This window comes from Amia ocellicauda, chromosome 12 (assembly GCF_036373705.1).
Source record: "Amia ocellicauda isolate fAmiCal2 chromosome 12, fAmiCal2.hap1, whole genome shotgun sequence".
In the NCBI taxonomy this organism is placed as follows: Eukaryota; Metazoa; Chordata; class Actinopteri; order Amiiformes; family Amiidae; genus Amia; species Amia ocellicauda.
The window spans coordinates 29,266,910-29,287,523 of record NC_089861.1 but is presented as its reverse complement, the minus strand read 5'-3'; the positions used below and the strand labels follow the sequence as shown (position 1 = coordinate 29,287,523).

General features: G+C 39.4%; 1 protein-coding gene across 2 annotated transcripts; it reads left to right on the top strand.

The window, feature by feature from the left end:
• Nucleotides 1-1,135: 1,135 nt before the first annotated feature.
• LOC136764880 (B-cell receptor CD22) lies at nucleotides 1,136-20,614 on the top strand. Of its 2 annotated transcripts, none has more exons than XM_066719242.1 (11): nucleotides 1,136-1,297; nucleotides 10,345-10,456; nucleotides 10,765-11,127; nucleotides 11,786-12,049; nucleotides 12,541-12,807; nucleotides 13,180-13,446; nucleotides 18,146-18,415; nucleotides 18,971-19,061; nucleotides 19,408-19,453; nucleotides 19,869-20,002; nucleotides 20,419-20,614. In XM_066719242.1, exons 2-11 carry the CDS (start codon nucleotides 10,405-10,407, stop codon nucleotides 20,486-20,488), a joined length of 1,824 nt encoding a protein of 607 aa, XP_066575339.1. In that variant the 5' UTR covers nucleotides 1,136-1,297; nucleotides 10,345-10,404; the 3' UTR covers nucleotides 20,489-20,614. The 2 variants fall into 2 exon arrangements, with proteins under 2 accessions (XP_066575339.1, XP_066575340.1); XM_066719243.1 differs by having other exon boundaries at nucleotides 1,136-1,392.

Here is a 20,614-nt window from a genome sequence, read left to right as displayed (position 1 = left end):
ATGAGGTTATCAAACAGTATAAACATCTAAACTAAATTATCTAAAATGTGTTGCTGATATTCATAGTCTGTCCCAATACTAGTGCCCGGGACCCCCTATGTCATCTGGTGTATAAACAATCTCCTAAGTGTTTTGAATGACTGTGTCCTGAATGGAATTATTTTCCTAATTAGCCACTTTTAAAGCTTTGATTTCTTCTCTCAGCCTCTGTTTCAGAAACACTCCACTGATGCCACAGATGCACTGAGCAGACAGAACTGGGCTCAGCCTCTCCCCCACTTGTTTAATACACTGTCGCTGTCCTGTACTACTGATCTAGTGCTGTCAGTGATGCACAGACACAGGTGGCACTTATACTGTGTCAAACACACTCCTGATTAGGGATCTTCAGCTGAGGGAAGCTTGTGCTCAAATGCTGAAGTCCTGTTCAGCACCTTCCTCTTTATCACAATGAACAGGAATGTGAACTTTAGACTTGAAGCCAAATAGAGAGTATTCACATGTTAATGAGGAAGGGCATATTTACTGACAGGGAACTAATTAAAAATGATTACTGGAACACAAACTGAATTTCCAGTGTAATGAGTATTTGTATTGGAAATAGTAAGTACAGCATTCATTGCTTCACAACAATGCATTTAATAACTGTCTACATGAAACCATTTTGCAACATGAAAAAAATCAATCTCTCCTTTTAGAAATACCTGGCTGTTTAAATCAACTACTGAACAATTATTTTTTCTCCCTGAACTCATAAGTGAACTCACATGTTTACAAATATACAAATGCTGACATTGACAACACAGCAATATAGCAATGTATAAGCTACACATACAGTGACTGGACTTGTTCCAATATTGTGTTTTTATCATTGAAGTGTCCCTGTGCTGCCACTGATTCACTGACAGATTGTGCCAACTACAATATCTGACACATTGTAAAAAATATAAATTATTTACAAATTATATATATATATATATATACTTTTATTTGCTTAAACAGCCTTAGGTCTAAACAGGGATCGGATTAAATAAACACAAAGTGCTATCTCTGTTCTCATCTCAGTCATGTTATTCCCCTTAGAACAGTAAACCACAGCTCTTCTGCATACCTGTACAAAGCTGTGGTGCTCAGGTGTCGTCACCCCAGTGCTGCTGTATCTCTCAGGCAGGGAGCAGAGGGGCTGACAGGATCTCTCCACAGCAGACACTGAGCAGCCCACTGGAGCAGCACAGTCTGTGAGCCATTACTGATTCCCTGCAGCTCTACAGCAGCGCACACTGGCACACTGACACAGGTAATGGGCTGAAGAGCTGGGACAGATACCAGTGTATTCTTACAGCAGCTGGGACTGGTGTTGAATCTGGAGTGTAAAGAGGGCATTAACACAAAGTAAGATAACATTATAAAATACACATTTAAAATGTTTGGTAACACTTTAAGTGCCCATTATAAACAATCTATTAACATGTTATTAATTATGATATTAATTGTTATATGATTATTATTACAAATTATTAATATATTCTTAGACATTTTTAAACTTTTTTGCTGTAATACATTATCATATATTTAATAACATACTTAATAAAAGGTTTTATGACATGACATTTTAACACTGACATCAATCTATTAGCATAATCTGACATGCAATGTATTAGCTGCTATTAAACATCTTATAATGCTATTTAATTATATATACTATAAGAAGACTGCATTATATGTTATAGTTCTACCTATAAGATAAGCTTGTAAGTACCATTTATAAATCAATTTTACTGCTGTATTTCTGAATTGTGATATGTTTTTGCTCTATGCTATGATATAGCATATCATTGTGTTCTATTTGTAAGTTTCTCATTACATTACCAGGTATTCTGAAGCATTGCAGTTCTCCACTTTGGAGCCATCTAATTAATTTTAAGGTCATTTTAAGGTGGTTACTTTATTTTCAATATTTTATTTAGGCTTCTCTAGTTTCAATTTCCACTAAGACATGTCTGTTGCCTGAAAATCAGAAAAGATGTGCTTTAGTCAGATGTGTGACAAAATTAGAGTACTTCCAATTGGACAAGTCCATTTAAATTTCATTCTGTTATTCTGACTGAAAAAAGCAATTTCAAACACACACACACACACACACACACACATATATATATATATATATATATATATATATATATATATATATATATATATATATATATATATATATATATACAGTGAGGGAAAAAAGTATTTGATCCCCTACTGATTTTGTATGTTTGCCCACTGACAAAGAAATGATCAGTCTATAATTTTAATGGTAGGTGTATTTTAACAGTGAGAGACAGAATAACAACAAAAAAATCCAGAAAAACGCATTTCAAATGAGTTATAAATTGATTTGCATGTTAATGAGGGAAATAAGTATTTGATCCCCTATCAATCAGTAAGATTTCTGGCTCCCAGGTGTCTTTTATACAGGTAACGAGCTGAGATTAGGAGCACTCTCTTAAAGGGAGTGCTCCTAATCTCAGCTCGTTACCTGTATAAAAGACACCTGTCCACAGAAGCAATCAATCAATCAGATTCCAAACTCTCCACCATGGCCAAGACCAAAGAGCTGTCCAAGGATGTCAGGGACAAGATTGTAGACCTACACAAGGCTGGAATGGGCCATCGCCAAGCAGCTTGGTGAGAAGGTGACAACAGTTGGTGCGATTATTCGCAAATGGAAGAAACACAAAATAACTGTCAGTCTCCCTCGGTCTGGGGCTCCATGCAAGATCTCACCTCGTGGAGTTTCAATGATCATGAGAACGGTGAGGAATCAGCACAGAACTACACTGGAGGATCTTGTTAATGATCTCAAGGCAGCTGGGACCATTGTCACCAAGAAAACAATTGGTAACACACTACGCCGTAAAGGACTGAAATCCTGCAGCGCCCGCAAGGTCCCCCTGCTCAAGAAGGCACATGTACAGACCCGTCTGAAGTTTGCCAATGAACATCTGAATGATTCAGAGGAGGACAGGGTGAAAGTGTTGTGGTCAGATGAGACCAAAATCGAGCTCTTTGGCATCAACTCAACTCGCCGTGTTTGGAGGAGGAGGAATGACCCCAAGAACACCATCCCCAGCGTCAAACATGGAGGTGGAAACATTATGCTTTGGGGGTGTTTTTCTGCTAAGGGGACAGGACAACTGCACCGCATCAAAGGTACGATGGACGGGGCCATGTACTGTCAAATCTTGGGTGAGAACCTCCTTCCCTCAGCCAGGGCATTGAAGATGGATCATGGATGGGCATTCCAGCATGACAATGACCCAAAACACAGCCAAGGCAACAAAGGAGTGGCTCAAGAAGAAGCACATTAAGGTCCTGGAGTAGCCTAGCCAGTCTCCAGACCTTAATCCCATAGACCTCTGTGATTGCCAACAAGGGTTTTGCAACCATGTACTAAGTCGAAGGGGTCAAATACAAACCCTCATTAACATGCAAATCAATTCATAACTTTTTTGAAATGCGTTTTTCTGGATTTTTTTGTTGTTATTCTGTCTCTCAATGTTAAAATACACCTACCATTAAAATTATAGACTGATCATTTCTTTGTCAGTGGGCAAACGTACAAAATCAGCAGGGGATCAAATACTTTTTTCCCTCACTGTATATGTCTTCCCTCTAAACCTGTATAATATTTAGCATATTTAGCAAACAATTGCCTTTAAAGCAGGTTTTCACAAACACCCCAATAAGAAATAAAAGAGTTGGACCTGGGAGATTACCTAGAAAGGCAAAGGACTGTAGCTGATGTGATTACAAGCTGAGAAATGTAAGTGGAACATTTAATTTTAACTGACTATGTTCAAGAGAATTGTGATTTTAATATGCATGTACTTATAATACATGTAACGTGAATTTAAAAGTTTGTGGGTAAATGACTGCTATTTAATATTCCCCTCACTGATTTGCTTCTTGTGTTAGTTTTGTTGTGCTAGCTTAAATTAAATTAAAACAGGTGATGGATCTTGCTATTCATTTTGATAGTTTGTATTTAATAGTTAAAATAAATTATGATTTTGCTATGAGTTCCCAGAATCTGAAAAAATACCTAGACGGTGTATACATTTAACTTTAAACACATTAGATGTTTGCGTAATTTCTATAGAGATGCACTTCTGTGTACATATTGCAGTTGTGCTGTTAGTGCGCATGTGTGGTGGCACTGACACTTTAAGAGGAGAGTTCAGGGGAATTTCCCTCCGTTACGCTTTACTGGAAAAAACAGTGTGTGTTTACAGGTAATGTCCCTTGTCTTCGTTTAGTTTCTCATGTTAAATATTGCTAATTCCTTAAAGTAACGATTGATATTGTATATATACACTCACCTAAAGGATTATTAGGAACACCATACTAATACTGTGTTTGACCCCATTTCGCCTTCAGAACTGCCTTAATTCTACGTGGCATTGATTCAACAAGGTGCTGAAAGCATTCTTTAGAAATGTTGGCCCATATTGATAGGATAGCATCTTGCAGTTGATGGAGATTTGTGGGATGCACATCCAGGGCACGAAGCTCCCGTTCCACCACATCCCAAAGATGCTCTATTGGGTTGAGATCTGGTGACTGTGGGGGCCAGTTTAGTACAGTGAACTCATTGTCATGTTCAAGAAACCAATTTGAAATGATTCGACCTTTGTGACATGGTGCATTATCCTGCTGGAAGTAGCCATCAGAGGATGGGTACATGGTGATCATAAAGGGATGGACATGGTCAGAAACAATGCTCAGGTAGGCCGTGGCATTTAAACGATGCCCAATTGGCACTAAGGGGCCTAAAGTGTGCCAAGAAAACATCCCCCACACCATTACACCACCACCAGCAGCCTGCACAGTGGTAACAAGGCATGATGGATCCATGTTCTCATTCTGTTTACGCCAAATTCTGACTCGACCATCTGAATGTCTCAACAGAAATCGAGACTCATCAGACCAGGCAACATTTTTCCAGTCTTCAACTGTCCAATTTTGGTGAGCTTGTGCAAATTGTAGCCTCTTTTTCCTATTTGTAGTGGAGATGAGTGGTACCCGGTGGGGTCTTCTGCTGTTGTAGCCCATACGCCTCAAGGTTGTATGTGTTGTGGCTCCACAAATGCTTTGCTGCATACCTCGGTTGTAATGAGTGGTTATTTCAGTCAAAGTTGCTCTTCTATCAGCTTGAATCAGTCGGCCCATTCTCCTCTGACCTCTAGCATCAACAAGGCATTTTCGCCCACAGGACTGCCGCATACTGGATGTTTTTCCCTTTTCACACCATTCTTTGTAAACCCTAGAAATGGTTGTGCGTGAAAATCCCAGTAACTGAGCAGATTGTGAAATACTCAGACTGGCCCGTCTGGCACCAACAACCATGCCACGCTCAAAATTGCTTAAATCACCTTTCTTTCCCATTCAGACATTCAGTTTGGAGTTCAGGAGATTGTCTTGACCAGGACCACACCCCTAAATGCATTGAAGCAACTGCCATGTGATTGGTTGGTTAGATAATTGCATTAATGAGAAATTGAACAGGTGTTCCTAATAACCCTTTAGGTGAGTGTATATATATGCTTAAAATTAAGGGAACACATATTCATCACAGTATAACACCAAGTCAATTAAAATTCATGTATATCAATCTGTCCAGTTAGGAAGCCTAAGCGATTGTGAATCAATTTCAACTGTTTTGGTGCAAGTGAAAGTGACAACAGGTGCACTGGAAAGGCAACAGCAAGACAACCCCCGAAAAGGGAATGGTTTTGCAGTTGGTGGCCAGACAATTTGTTTCTCCTTATCCTTCCTGACTGATTCTTCTCTAGTTTTGCATTTTGCTAGTGTCCTTTTCACTACTGGCAGCATGAGGCGGTACCTGCAGCCCATTCAGGTTGCACAGGTAGTCCAGCTCCTCCAGGATGGCACATCCATACGTGCCGTCGCAGGAAGGTTAGCTGTGTCTCCCAGTACAGTTTCGAGAGCATGGAGGAGATAGCAAGAGACGGGCCATTACACGAGGAGAGTTGGACAGGGCCGTAGAAGGGCATCAGCCCAGCAGCAGGACCGTTATCTGCTCCTTTGTTTGAGGAGGAACAGGAGGAGCACTGCCAGAGCCCTACAAGATGACCTCCAGCGGGCTACTGGTGTTCATGTTTCTGACCAAACTGTCAGAAACAGACTCCATGAGGGTGGGCATGAGGGCCCGACATCCTCTAGTGGGACCTGTGCTCACAGCCCAGCACAGAATTGGCAGATCCACTATTCTGCAACATCATCCAGCATGACCAGTTTGGCGGTGGGTCAGCGATGGTCTGGGGAGGCATATCCTTGGAGGGTGGCACAGACCTCCACGTGCTAGCCAACATTACCCTGACTGCTGTTAGGTACCGGGATGAAATCCTCAGACCCATCATCAGACCTTACTCTGGTGCAGTGGGCTCTGGGTTCCTCCTGGTGCAGGAAAATGCCTCATGTGGCCAGAGTGTGTAGGCAGTTCCTGGATGACGAAGGCATTAATGCCATTGACTGGTCCTTATGTTCCCCAGACCTGAATCCAATTGAGAATGTTTGGGACGTTATGTATCGGTGCATCCGACGCTGCCAAGTAGCACCACAGACTGTCCAGGAGCTCACTGATGCCCTGATCCAGGTCTGGGAGGAGATCACCCAGGACACCATCTGCTGTCTCATCAGGAGCATGCCCAGATGTTGTCGGGAGTGCATACAGGCACGTGGGGGCCATACACACTACTGAGTCACATTATGAGGTGCCCAAGATGAAATTCATGAAAGTTGGAACAGCCTGTGATTTCAATTGTTTAACTTTGATTTTCGGTGTGAGTTTGAACCCAGCCCTCAATCGGTTGATTCTCAACGAATTACACAATGTACAGTAAAGATTTTGATCTTTAATATATTTCATTCATCGAGATCCGATGTATGATATCAGTGTGTCCTTTATTTTTTTGAGCAGTGTATATATATATATATATATATATATATATATATATATATATATATATATATATATATATATAAGACACACACACACACACTACACAGTGCGTGCTTTTGAAGGTTCCACACCAAAGACTGATTCTCAAATTGGAAGCTACATTCAGGCTAATGTAAGTAGATGGATTATGAACTGGTTGCTGTATAGGAAACAGAGGGTGTCGATTAGGGTGCTTCTAACTGGAGTGAGGTTGTTAGTGGAGTTCCACAGGGATCAGTACTAGGGCCTGTGCTTTTTCTAATCTATATTAATGATCTGGACTCTGGGATAGTTAGCAAACTTGTCAAATTTGCAGATGATACTAAAATAGGTGGCTCAGCAGATACAATCTCGTCAACACAGGCTATTCAAAGGGACTTAGATAACATTCAGTTGTGGACCGACACCTGGCAGATGAAATTCAATGTGGACAAGTGCAAGGTAATACATGCAGGTAACAAAAATGTCCACTATAATTACACTATGGGAGGTACAGATCTAGATGAAGTAACGCATGAAAAAGATCTAGGAGTCTATGTGGACTCCTCACTTTCTCCATCCAAGCAATGTTGGGAAGCAATAAAAATGCAAACAGAATGTTAGGGTATATTGTCAAAAGTGTAGAATTTAAAACAAGAGAAGTAATGTTCAGACTGTACAATGCACTAGTTAGACCTCATCTGGATACTGTGTACAGTTCTGGGCTCCACACCTCAAGAAGGATATCGCTGCTCTAGAGGCAGTTCAGAGGAGAGCAACCAGACTTATTCCAGGTCTGAAGGGAATGTCCTACTCAGAGAGACTGAGGGAACTGAACCTTTTCACCCTGGAACAGAGGAGACTACGTGGGGACTTGATTCAAGTCTTCAAAATCATGAAGGGCATCAACCACATCAAACCAGAGGAGCTTTTCCAGATCAGCAGGGACACATGCACCAGGGGTCACAAATGGAAATTGGGCTTCAAGGCATTCAAAATGGAAAACAGGAGACACTTCTTCACACAGAGCCGTCACAATCTGGAAAAAACTCCCCAGCTATGTGATAGAAGCTGAAAGTTTGGGAACATTTAAAAATGGACTGGATAGGATCCTTGGATCACTCAGTTATAAATGGACACCAACAGGTACTAACAGAAATTGTAATGTTTAAAGCAAATATTTTTTCCCTTTTGTGATCAAAGGGGTATGTAACATATTATAATATGGAAATGCACTACTGTGTTAGTCTTTTGCACAGCACTGTATCTGTACACCGTGTGTGTATGTGTGTGTGAAATGTGATAACAATTTAGCAATATGATGGATGCTAAAATTGAATTGGGCTGATTGCTGTGTAGGTGATGCATTAATTGCAATTTTTTAGGGGGGAAATCCAGAAGTCCTACAGAGATACCGGGGCAATTTAGCTAACCGAGGCTATCAGCCCTTTTTTTTAACCACCACCAAATCAGATCTGGCATCCTTGAGGGAACAGAACAGCAAATTCTTTAAATTCTCTAAATGTATTTGAGTGACTCACTGGTTAATCAGTACAAAACTGGAACTATTGACAGGCTTTTAGAAGATATTTACAAAATCATTCATTACTGAAATAAGTTATAAAATTATCAAACTTGTTTATATATACAGCTCTGGAAATCTGGAGACCACTTAACATTGATTTCTGAACTTGAAGTGGTCTCTTACTTTTTTCCAGAGCTGTATATATTTGTAATATTTTTAGGATCTCAATTTTGCCTTTCACATTTAAGCTTTGTCAGTTTTACCTTCACCTTAACCACTGTTTAACCACCTTAACCTAATTTAGACATGACGTTTAATATTTCAAGGTTGGTACTTCTTATTCCTGTAAAAATAATAAAACACTTTCTAATCTTTTTATGTGTCCTTTTTTGTTAAAATTTTGAAATATGGCCTGTTTTCAGTAATACACATTTAAAGTGCTGTTATACATTAAAATGTGCACCACTTTAGTTTAGGGGTTGCAAAATGTTTAATACATGCTTAACAACAGCAGCAGCACTATAGATTTATTAACAACTTGATTATAGGACAGTTTGAGATATATATCAATAATGCTCTTATACATTGTTGTAAGTCGCCCTGGATAAGGGCGTCTGCCAAGAAATAAATAATAATAATAATAATAATAATAATAATAATAATAATAATAATAATAATAATAATAATAATACTATTATAAATGAAAGCAAGTAATTGCCAGTTGGCACCAGGCATTCCCTTTGAAGAGCTGCAGGTTTCAGAGTTGAGTTTTCAAGTAAGGTATATTTCTTAATAACATGGGCCAGAGAAGGTTTAGCTGTGCAGTGTATTCACCACATCCTCCATAGTAAAAAGATGCAGGATGTGAAAAAGATCCAACAATGTAAAACATGTTTTGATGACTACAAGCAAGCAATAGCAGTTAAATAATTATGATGGTGACTTACCTGGGTTATGTATTACCTCTCAAAACATGTTGTAGGATGTAGAAGAAACAACACAATTCAATAACAATTTAAGTCACATGGTTATCAAGTATCCACAGGTCTGGATGGAAGGTATAGACATCATCTATTCACTGGGATATGTAATGTTTTTGTCCCAGTTGCATGTTTTGCAGGATATAAAAAGTGAAGACAAAAGTTGCTGACCATATTTATTGTCTTTGCAATGAGTCAGGATACCTGACAATGTAATGAGAAACATACAAATGGAACACAATGATATACTATATCATAGAATAGATCAGAGTAAAAACATATAATTCAGAGATACATCAGTAAAATGAATTTATAAATGGTACTTATAAGCTTACCTTATAGGCAGAGCTATAACATAATGCAGTGTTCTTATATGTAATTAAATAGCATTATAAGATGTTTAATAGCAGAAAAAAATGGCATGAGAGATTATGATAATAGATTGATGTCGGCGTGAAAATGTCATGTTATAATACCTTTTATTAAGTATGTTATTAAATATAATGTATTATAGCAAAGAAGTTTAAATAACAATATCTAATAATATATTAATAATTTGTAATAATCATTTAACAATAACATAATTCATAATGTGTTAATAGATTGTTTATAATGGACACTTTATAAGTGTTACCAAATGTTTTTATACAGCATGTCAAAAACAAAAACATACAGAACGTTATTAACATTGTACATTTGTGTATGTATGATTTTTACACTTTTTACAAACCATTCCTCAAACAATTTATATGAATATTAAATATTAACTATTACAGAGCTAAAACAATGGTTACATAACTGTAAAGACATACTGAATAAAGATTAGTCATATTTTTTATCTTTTTCAGTGATTTCCCTGTTGTGTTGAAAGGCAGAGAGAGCAGACACAGTGAAGTGCAGCAGCAGCTATGGGTGTGAGGGGAGCTGTGTTCCTGGGGCTGACTCTGTCAATACTGCCTGGTAAGACTGACCTCCTGAAACACAGTTTTAAAGCTTCTCTGAAATAATCAATCTGTGAATGCAGGGAACATGGTAATTACGTGGAAACTTCCAAATAAGGAGCTTTAATTAGTTTTCTAATGTACAAGGTGCTCAATAAGTGATGCTGCTTCAGAGTCACTTCTCACAGTGTTCACATTTGTAAAACTTCAGCCATCTGAGTTCAGGCTGTTTTATCCTAACAACATTCTGATTTTTAGTATTTCATTGTTATTGACAGTGTTACTTTGCTTTCTCTGTATAGTTATGATTGAACTGTTGTCTTGCAGGTGTGCTGGGTGGTGCTCTGGTGGTGATGTATCCAGCGTCACAGATCTGTGCCCTGAGAGGCTCCTCTGTGCTCATACCCTGTACCTACAATTATCCTGACAATGCCACAGTGACAGAGAGGAAGTGGTCAAAGGATATAACATCTAACTGGGATGCACCTCCTTATATTTATCAAAGTAATGGGGCATCTCTTGACTCTGACTACACAGGCAGAGTACAGTATACTGAAATAAACAAGAGCTGCCGCTTCATGTTGACGGGTATAAAAAACAATGACAGCGGGAGTTATTACTTCAGAATTAAAATAAACATGCAACCCAATGCATACAGTGGTGTGCCTGGAGTGAGTCTCAATGTTGTTGGTAAGATCCTTATCTCTACATAGAGAAGAGAAACATCAGTAATCTTCTTTTCACAAGGGATACTGTAGCATCTGTATGCAGGCATGCGTCTCCGCCCTGATCAGTGTGTTCACTGAGTGATCAACTTAGGGTTCAACACATTTTGTGACTTTGTATTTCTGGAAGACTCCATGTTATATTCTCTACCATGTCTCTGCTTGAAGAGAAGAAAACATATATTTGTATTGGGGTCTAATATATTCAGTCTTGGTTTTCAGCAGAGGCATAATCAGCTGTGACCAGGATTTCCACAGGGGCCCGAAACAGTTGGGCAAGCACTGCAGGGCTTGGGTGTCACTAGTCAGCCGGGGTTTCACTTGTTTAATGCCCAACAGCCTGTGGGATTGGCATTATGAAAAATGGTTAGGGCTCTGGACTTGTAACTGGAAGGTAGTGGGTTCAAATCCTGGGTTGGGCAGTGCTGTTGTACCCTTGAGCAAGATACTTCACTTAGATTACCTCAGTAAAATACCCAGCTGTATAAATAAATGCCCTTGGGTGTCAACTAAATGATGATAATGTAATTTAGATACACTGTAGCAATTATGCTGATTTGAAAATCCTTTCAAGGACATTCTGAACTAAAAGACAATGTTGTTTCTTTTTCATGTTTATAAAGATCAAACATTGATAGTTACAGTGACGTCCACAGGAAGTGATGAGATCTTTCTGGTAGACAATGTGACCCTGACCTGCAGCACAACCAGCTGCTCTCCAAACCAGACAGAGTTCACCTGGTTTAAGGATGGCCGGCCCACCTACAACACCACATCAAACACACTGAGCTTTAATAATGTTTCCTATGGACTCTATGGAAACTACTCCTGTGCTCCAAAAGACAATACAAGTATACAGTCTCCACAGATCACTTTGAATGTCAAATGTGAGTATAATAAAAAACAGTTCCTGGACTAATATGCAAATAAAATGGTATTCTAAGCATACCTCTACTGACACTGCATAATAAATAAGAGTTGACCTTCTTTCCTGTCAGATGCCCCAAGGAACACCTCAGTGTCAGTCAGCCCCTCTAATTGAATTCCATCAATACATTAACTACCCACCTTAAATGTCCTAATGTACAGGGATAAAAATAATCAACCTAATACCGCGTACCATGGAGATATGGGAAACTTCAATATGAAATAAATAATTCCAACCAACATGGTGCAGCTCTGGACATCGGGACAAGCTCCCAGTTCTGAGTGAGAGTGAGGTTTGTTTATAGTTGGGTGGGCAGGTGGGAGGTGGGGGTGTAGCACACAATATTGATATTAACTAGGACTGAAAGATTGGGAAACACTGTTGCAGAGCACTGACTAGAAAATGTGTTCAATTAAACCTGTATTGTTTATAGACTGTTCTCTCTTACAGACGCCCCAGTGAACACCTCAGTGTCAGTCAGCCCCTCTGGTGAAATAGTGGAAGGCAGTTCTGTCACCCTCACCTGCAGCAGCAATGCAAACCCACCAGTGCAGAACTACACCTGGTTTAAGACCAATGGAGCTGCTGTCTGGGAGAAAGGATCAGGGCAGAGTTTCACCATTACAAACATCAGCCCTGGAGACAGTGGGCAGTACTACTGTGAAGCACAGAACAGTATTGGTGCTCAGAACTCTTCTGTCACACTGAATGTACAATGTAAGTCCTGAATAACATCAAATGAATCATGTTAAACCATGAGAGCTGTGGCATCCATCCCGTTGATTAATAAAGAAGTTAAAGATTTATTCCTGAACTTGGATCTTCATTCTATTCCTTAATGCCTGATTTAACTCAGATAGACTTATTTCTCTGCTTTACCACTTTTACTGTCCTCTTCCTTACTTCCCGTCACTTCCCTTCTCCTCATTCCATCTCCCCCTGCTCTTAAAGCAGCAGTGTGCTGGATGCTAAGCATTATGAACAATACAAGGGCCAACACTTAAACGCTGTTTCAAACTGAGAGTCTTCCCCTCTAATTTGAAAACACTTTAATAAAACCCTGAATCATCAGACTGTTCTCTCTTTCAGACGCCCCAAAGAGCACCTCAGTGTCAGTCAGCCCCTCTGGTGAAATAGTGGAAGGCAGTTCTGTCACCCTGACCTGCAGCAGCAATGCAAACCCACCAGTGCAGAACTACACCTGGTTTAAGACCAATGGAGCTGCTGTCTGGGAGAAAGGATCAGGGCAGAGTTTCAACATTACAGAGGTCATCTCTGGAGACAGTGGGCAGTACTACTGTGAAGCACAGAACAGTATTGGTGCTCAGAAATCTTCTGTCACACTGAATGTACAATGTAAGTGCTGAACACAAAATTCAGTTTAGCTGCAAGGGATGACATGTTCCTTTATGTTTTGGTCACAGATTCTGAGCAGTTTTTGAACTGAACAGATTTGAGAGGGGGTGGGGTAACCCTCAGTCCATCCTGTCTGAGTGGGAGTCCAACCTCACTACTTCAATGCATTGAAAATCTTTCTACAATTTCCTAAATCTATATATTTTTAAATAATTGCAATAGTGCAATAATTTTCCCAAATCTACATATTTTACTCTTGATCTGCTCTGATTTGCTGTCTTGTTAATCAGATTTGGTTTTTTGCACCTAGACACCACTGCTTCTCTGCCAAACTGTCTTTATAAAAGCATTTCAAAATAATGCTCACAATGCAAACCTGCTGAATACAATTTGAAGGGGATCCATTCACTGAAGCTGTGAAGGCTGAGGTCAGAGGGGGTTCTGGCAGAATTGAAGATTGGTAAACTAGGTGTCTTATTGAATTCCATCAACATGTTAACTACCCACCTTAAATGTCTTAATGTACTGGGATACAAATAATCAACCTAACACCTAAATAATAATGAGAATGTTTTCCAGTATCAAATGGAGAGACCAATCACAATACTACCTACCCCTTATTAAAACTGACCATTGTCACAATTCCTAATGTCAGGTGTGCTATGGAGTTGTGGAAAAACTTATTTAAATATTAACTATATAATTCCAACCAGAATGGTACAGCTCTGTACAGAAGTGTATTAGGGCCACTTAGGGACTGTGTTTTTTTCTGTCAAAGGGGAAGTTATATTCTGAGAAAAAAAGTCTGAATTATATATGATGAGGTAAAGTTAGCTTGACTTTTGATATTAATTTGATATTCGACTTGCGCTACCCAACATGAATGAAAAGAGCTGTATCTTCCCAACCACGACAGCTGTGGCATTTTCAAAACAACTTTCACATGATAATCAATTATGAATTGTTTCACAGCCTTTGTTTTAATTGTGATATGACTTTTGTTTAATCTTATTTGTCAGACAATTGTAGGTAACTATACTAACGTTACTCTGAAATCCTAATTATAAGTGAAAAGAATGCTTAGAGTTAAGACACTAATCTTTAAATTAATGTCAGCTATTTGCATGTGGTCTGTTTGCGTCTTTTTTTATTTTTGATGCATTATTTCATCACTGTGAACTAGGGCTGTGCGATATGGCGATATATATCGTGTGACAATAGAAAAACGTCTATCGTTTCATATTATGCTATATCATTTATATCGTGGTGTCGCAAATTGCAATTTTTACGGCAATATTTCTCGTCATTAGGACGCTTTGCGTTCTTCCCGGTTCTTCCACACGTGTCAGATGCGGCAAGAAATGAGCATCAGAAACACAGACAGACATGAGGAGAGACCTGACACACAATAACACACAACCAATAGATACACGTTGCGCCCCGCTCTCGTCGCCGGGCTAAACTGGATCTGCAAGCACCCCCCACAATACGCGATCGCACCCCCACCCCCACTAATTTAGATGGATATAATTTGTATAAAATTAATGAATAATAAAGTTTGTTTGCATTTTAATAAATTGGAAAGCAATGCAAACAGATGAAGTTTAATTTTCTTTTTATTCAGATGGTGAAGTGGTACAACAGTTATTATTATTATTATTATTATTATTATTATTATTATTATTATTATTATTATAACTATTTTGTATTAACAACGTGCTGTACTGGTAAGTAGAATCGAAACGCGAGAGTCAGAAATAAATGTCTCTGTCTAACAGATGTTAATGCGCCACTATAAACCCGGCTGTGCTAAATATACCTGAATCTATAGCATTTTACAGCGCATGTGTTGCGTGATTATTATTACTTGTGTTATTGTTGTTATGTGACAGTAAATCATACTGTGTATATGTGTGTGTGTGTATATATATATATACACTCACCTAAAGGATTATTAGGAACACCTGTTCAATTTCTCATTAATGCAATTATCTAACCAACCAATCACATGGCAGTTGCTTCAATGCATTTAGGGGTGTGGTCCTGGTCAAGACAATCTCCTGAACTCCAAACTGAATGTCTCAATGGGAAAGAAAGGTGATTTAAGCAATTTTGAGCGTGGCATGGTTGTTGGTGCCAGACGGGCCGGTCTGAGTATGTCACAATCAGCTCAGTTACTGGGATTTTCACGCACAACCATTTCTAGGGTTTACAAAGAATGGTGTGAAAAGGGAAAAACATCCAGTATGCGGCAGTCCTGTGGGCGAAAATGCCTTGTTGATGCTAGAGGTCAGAGGAGAATGGGCCGACTGATTCAAGCTGATAGAAGAGCAACTTTGACTGAAATAACCACTCGTTACAACCGAGGTATGCAGCAAAGCATTTATGAAGCCACAACACGTACAACCTTGAGGCGTATGGGCTACAACAGCAGAAGACCCCACCGGGTACCACTCATCTCAACTACAAATAGGAAAAAGAGGCTACAATTTGCACAAGCTCACCAAAATTGGACAGTTGAAGACTGGAAAAATGTAGCCTGGTCTGATGAGTCTCGATTTCTGTTGAGACATTCAGATGGTCGAGTCAGAATTTGGCGTAAACAGAATGAGAACATGGATCCATCATGCCTTGTTACCACTGTGCAGGCTGCTGGTGGTGGTGTAATGGTGTGGGGGATGTTTTCTTGGCACACTTTAGGCCCCTTAGTGCCAATTGGGCATCGTTTAAATGCCACGGCCTACCTGAGCATTGTTTCTGACCATGTCCATCCCTTTATGACCACCATGTACCCATCCTCTGATGGCTACTTCCAGCAGGATAATGCACCATGTCACAAAGGTCGAATCATTTCAAATTGGTTTCTTGAACATGACAATGAGTTCACTGTACTAAACTGGCCCCCACAGTCACCAGATCTCAACCCAATAGAGCATCTTTGGGATGTGGTGGAACGGGAGCTTCGTGCCCTGGATGTGCATCCCACAAATCTCCATCAACTGCAAGATGCTATCCTATCAATATGGGCCAACATTTCTAAAGAATGCTTTCAGCACCTTGTTGAATCAATGCCACGTAGAATTAAGGCAGTTCTGAAGGCGAAATGGGGTCAAACACAGTATTAGTATGGTGTTCCTAATAATCCTTTAGGTGAGTGTATATATATATATATATATATATTGTAGCGAGCTCGGGTCTGGAGGTCGATGATGAAATAAAGAAACGTAAAACAAAAGATTTCAAACAAAACCTAGACTTTATTGGAGATGCAGGGAGGTACCCCAACTTTCCCTCCAAGCCATCTCTCCTCAGATCATCACTCGGGTCTGCTTTTTCAAGCCTCTCTTCCAACTCCCCGAGCGGCGCGTCACCATCACCTAACATACCCCCCGGGCCACATGACTTGTGTTGCATTCTGCATATATTTACCATGACAGACTGCATGTAGTACTTGTTAGTTTTGCATAGTTAACAATTAATGAAATACTTGAAGTTTGAATGTCTTTGTTCTTATTTTGTAGCTTGATTGGATAAAACCAAGAAATATCGAGATATATAATGTGTATCGTCCAAACTTCTAAAAATTTCGAGATATTATTTTTAAGTCATATTGCCCAGCCCTACTGTGAACTGTGAACATTATAAACACATTTAAAAAAATATATAATTACCGTCAAAGAATCAGGGAATCTAAAATTACATTATATTGCACACAAAACGCAGCTGTGATGTCTCTGCATGTTTCCATATTTATGCCCATTACCTTTTCTTGAAGGATAATGTCATTATGAAGAAGATAAAACTTTTTTATCTTAGGGGACCCCCCATCAGCTCTAACCCAATTCAAACTGTGAAAAACAGTACATGTGTCTCTTTTCCTTTCTTTATTTACCGATGTATGGGGGAAAAGGGCACAAAATCTGTTTCAAAACAAAGTAATTATTCTTAAGGTACACATGTAAAACAGAGAAACCATTCACAACTGGTAAAGCCATGTTATGCGTGCTATCTGTCTGTATGTAGGGTGGTATGATGTATAGCATACTGTTTTGCAAAACATATTCGTAGGATTCACATAAAATGAGGGCCTGTGAAACACATCACAATTGGATTCCTAACATCATAGTTGGTTTGAACACTCTAACTACTGTTGAGGGACATAAAGCCACTTAATGCATGACAGTCTAAGTGATTTAAAAAACTATATATTCGTATGATTCACAATTAAAACAAAGGCTGTGAAATAATTCACATTTGGTCTTCTTTATGTGAAAATTGGTTTGAAAACACTAGCTGTTGTGGATGGGGAGATACAGCTCTTTTCATTCATGTTGGGTAGCGTGAGTCAAATATCAAATTAATGTCAAACGTCAATCTACGTTTACAGTGGTACTTTGTCATGTATAATTCTGACTTAATCTCAGAAGTTTATTCTGACTTTTTTTCTCAGAAACCCCCCATCCCCCCGTGCCCCCCCTCATTAAATAAGAAAAAAAAAAAACTCTATGTGGCCCTAATACGCGTATCTCTGGCCATCAGGACAAGCTCCCAGTCAGATTTGTTTATAGTGGGGAGGGCAGGTGGGAGATTGGGGTTGTCACACAAAATGTCATGTTAATTAGGCCTGAAAGGTTGGGAAACACTGTTGCAGTGCACTAGGAAACTGACTGGATTGATCTCAGACTGTTCTCTCTTCCAGACGCCCCAAAGGACACCTCAGTGTCAGTCAGCCCCTCTGGTGAAATAGTGGAAGGCAGTTCTGTCACCCTGACCTGCAGCAGCAATGCAAACCCACCAGAGCAGAACTACACCTGGTTTAAGACCAATGGAGCTGCTGTCTTGGAGAAAGGATCAGGGCAAAGTTTCAACATTACAGAGATCAGCTCTGGAGACAGTGGGCAGTACTACTGTGAAGCACAGAATAAACATGGAGCTCACAACTCTACAGCTGTATCTGTGACTGTAGCAGGTATAGAATGAGAAATATTAAAAATAAAACATTTACAACCTACAGAGATTAAACAAGGTCTGAAAATACAGGTACATTCATAAAATGCAATAGACATTCTCTGTTCACTTGCTACTGGTGCTCATTCTTTATGCACAAATAATGTGATCAATTGTAACAATTGTAAATAGCCCTGGATAATGGTGTGTGATGAGAAATATAATAATAATTCTGCATCTTGTACAAAACACTTCCATCCAAGTGTCTGTCAAAACAGATTGTGAAACACAAAACTGAATCGATTTAATTGAGTCACTTTAGCAACTCTTGGCAAATCTACTGAGAAACAAAAACACAATTAGAAAATACAACAGTATGAGCACACAGGGAAGGGAGCGTGGTGTGTAAATTGCTGAGCAGAGGCATCGTGCCAGCACTGGCTGTAGATTAAAGGACACATTGTTCTGTTTCCTGTTTTCAAACTATTTAAATATTCTAAACAGTTCCATTTTCTACATTATCACCCCAGGGTTGAATTTATTCTTTAACATGTTATTCTATTTTTCTCCATTCCAGGTAAACTGAATTTAGCCCTGATTCTTGCAGTGTCAGGGACAGTGCTATTTCTCATTATTGTAGCGGTGGTGGTTGTCATTGCGGTTAATAGGTGAGTATTGCATGTGTATTATGTGGTTTATCAACAATCACGTGTTGGTACACTAAGTAACTAAGCGTCTCAGAGTGGCCCAGTGACAGAACTAATTAAATTTTACTGGCTTAACTAGTCCCTCTCTTTGCAAGCCACGCAGAGTGCAGCTGAGCATATCCCACCAGCTTTCCCAGCGTGCTCCCTCAGAGCCTTTCAGTCACATAACCCCCCTAAAATAATTCACATTAATACCATGGTTATTAAGGGTTGCTAGAACTTCATGAATACTTGGGAATCAAAGTCCACTGTACCAGATTATTCCACAACAAACCTGACTACATCTGGAATTGTCATTTGTCCAAAGGAGGAAGCCTGGTCCCTCTGGAGAGAAGACAAACTCAGGGACTCAGGTAAAGGCTTGGATATTAACATTGATTATAGATAGACAGATAGATATATACTGTACATAGAAATTCATACATATATATACACACATGTAGTAGGTAGTAGCACATTAATAATTTTTTACTAATAAATATACTGCTTAAATGAAGGACAGATAAAGCTGAAATATGGAAACCCTTTCCTCTCCTCTCTTGCTGTTCCCCTCATTTCAAACTGCACACAAACAGCCCCAATTCATCAACACACAACTACTGCAGGAAACCAAGTTTAAAGACTCAATCATTGGTCAGTCTCTCCATAAAGCCCTCCCATAAAACGCCACAATAACTGAACATTTCCTCTCCCTGGTGTTGTCCTCCTTGAATGGACAAACTTTCCAATTACATGGGCAGGACTGACTGGATACTAACTTTCTTAAAGGGGGTGGCAGAAATCTTCTTTGAGAATACAGCCATTTCGCAGACCCTGGGGGGAGAGAAGGGCCCGAGCGCCGCAGCACCAGATGAGGATCTCAATTATGCTGCCATTCACTTCCAAGCCAAGACACCAGTAGGGTAAGTCTGCACATTTCTGTGGTGTTTAAATGAGCTGATGTGATTGAGCTAGCCAAGGCTGTGGGTGAACTGGTCAGGACAGTACAGGCAGTGTCATGATATATTTCAGACAGTTAGGTGCTGGTTACTACTTTAAATCTCTTTGGTTTATGTTTGAATACAATTTAACCACACAACCAATAAACTAAAGGCCCCAGGATTCAGCTCATGAACAGAGTATTAATCAAAACACTTTGCTAATGTTTTACTGTCAAGTATACAAACACAGCCAAAGACTTGCCAGTGTAGGTTTTGCTATGATAAATACATTGCATAAATACATGAAATGCTTATACAACAGTGGCCGTGCAAAGTTTACTCTCACACTATCTCTCACGGAAAGTAACAAATCTTTCTCTGCTCTGCTTATTTTTAAGAAATGGATCCACCAAACCAGAGGAGGATGACCCCTCAGTCATCTATAGTGCAGTGAAAGGTCAATCATAAAGATCCTGCAGACCACTGCTCACAACTTCAGCACCGTCCACATGGCTGCTTATGAGGCTCACCTATGAGAGACTGATCTATTTTTAGGTGCAAATATGTGTAAATAAAAACCTTCCTGACAACAAT

Bases quoted from the DNA above. Each gene is read 5' to 3' on its own strand.
- LOC136764880 (XM_066719242.1), top strand. From the start codon at position 10,405: ATGGGTGTGAGGGGAGCTGTGTTCCTGGGGCTGACTCTGTCAATACTG. The intron at 18,416-18,970 runs GTATAGAATGAG...TCTCCATTCCAG, and splicing joins TGTATCTGTGACTGTAGCAG to GTAAACTGAATTTAGCCCTG. The intron at 19,454-19,868 runs GTAAAGGCTTGG...ACTTTCTTAAAG, and splicing joins AGACAAACTCAGGGACTCAG to GGGGTGGCAGAAATCTTCTT.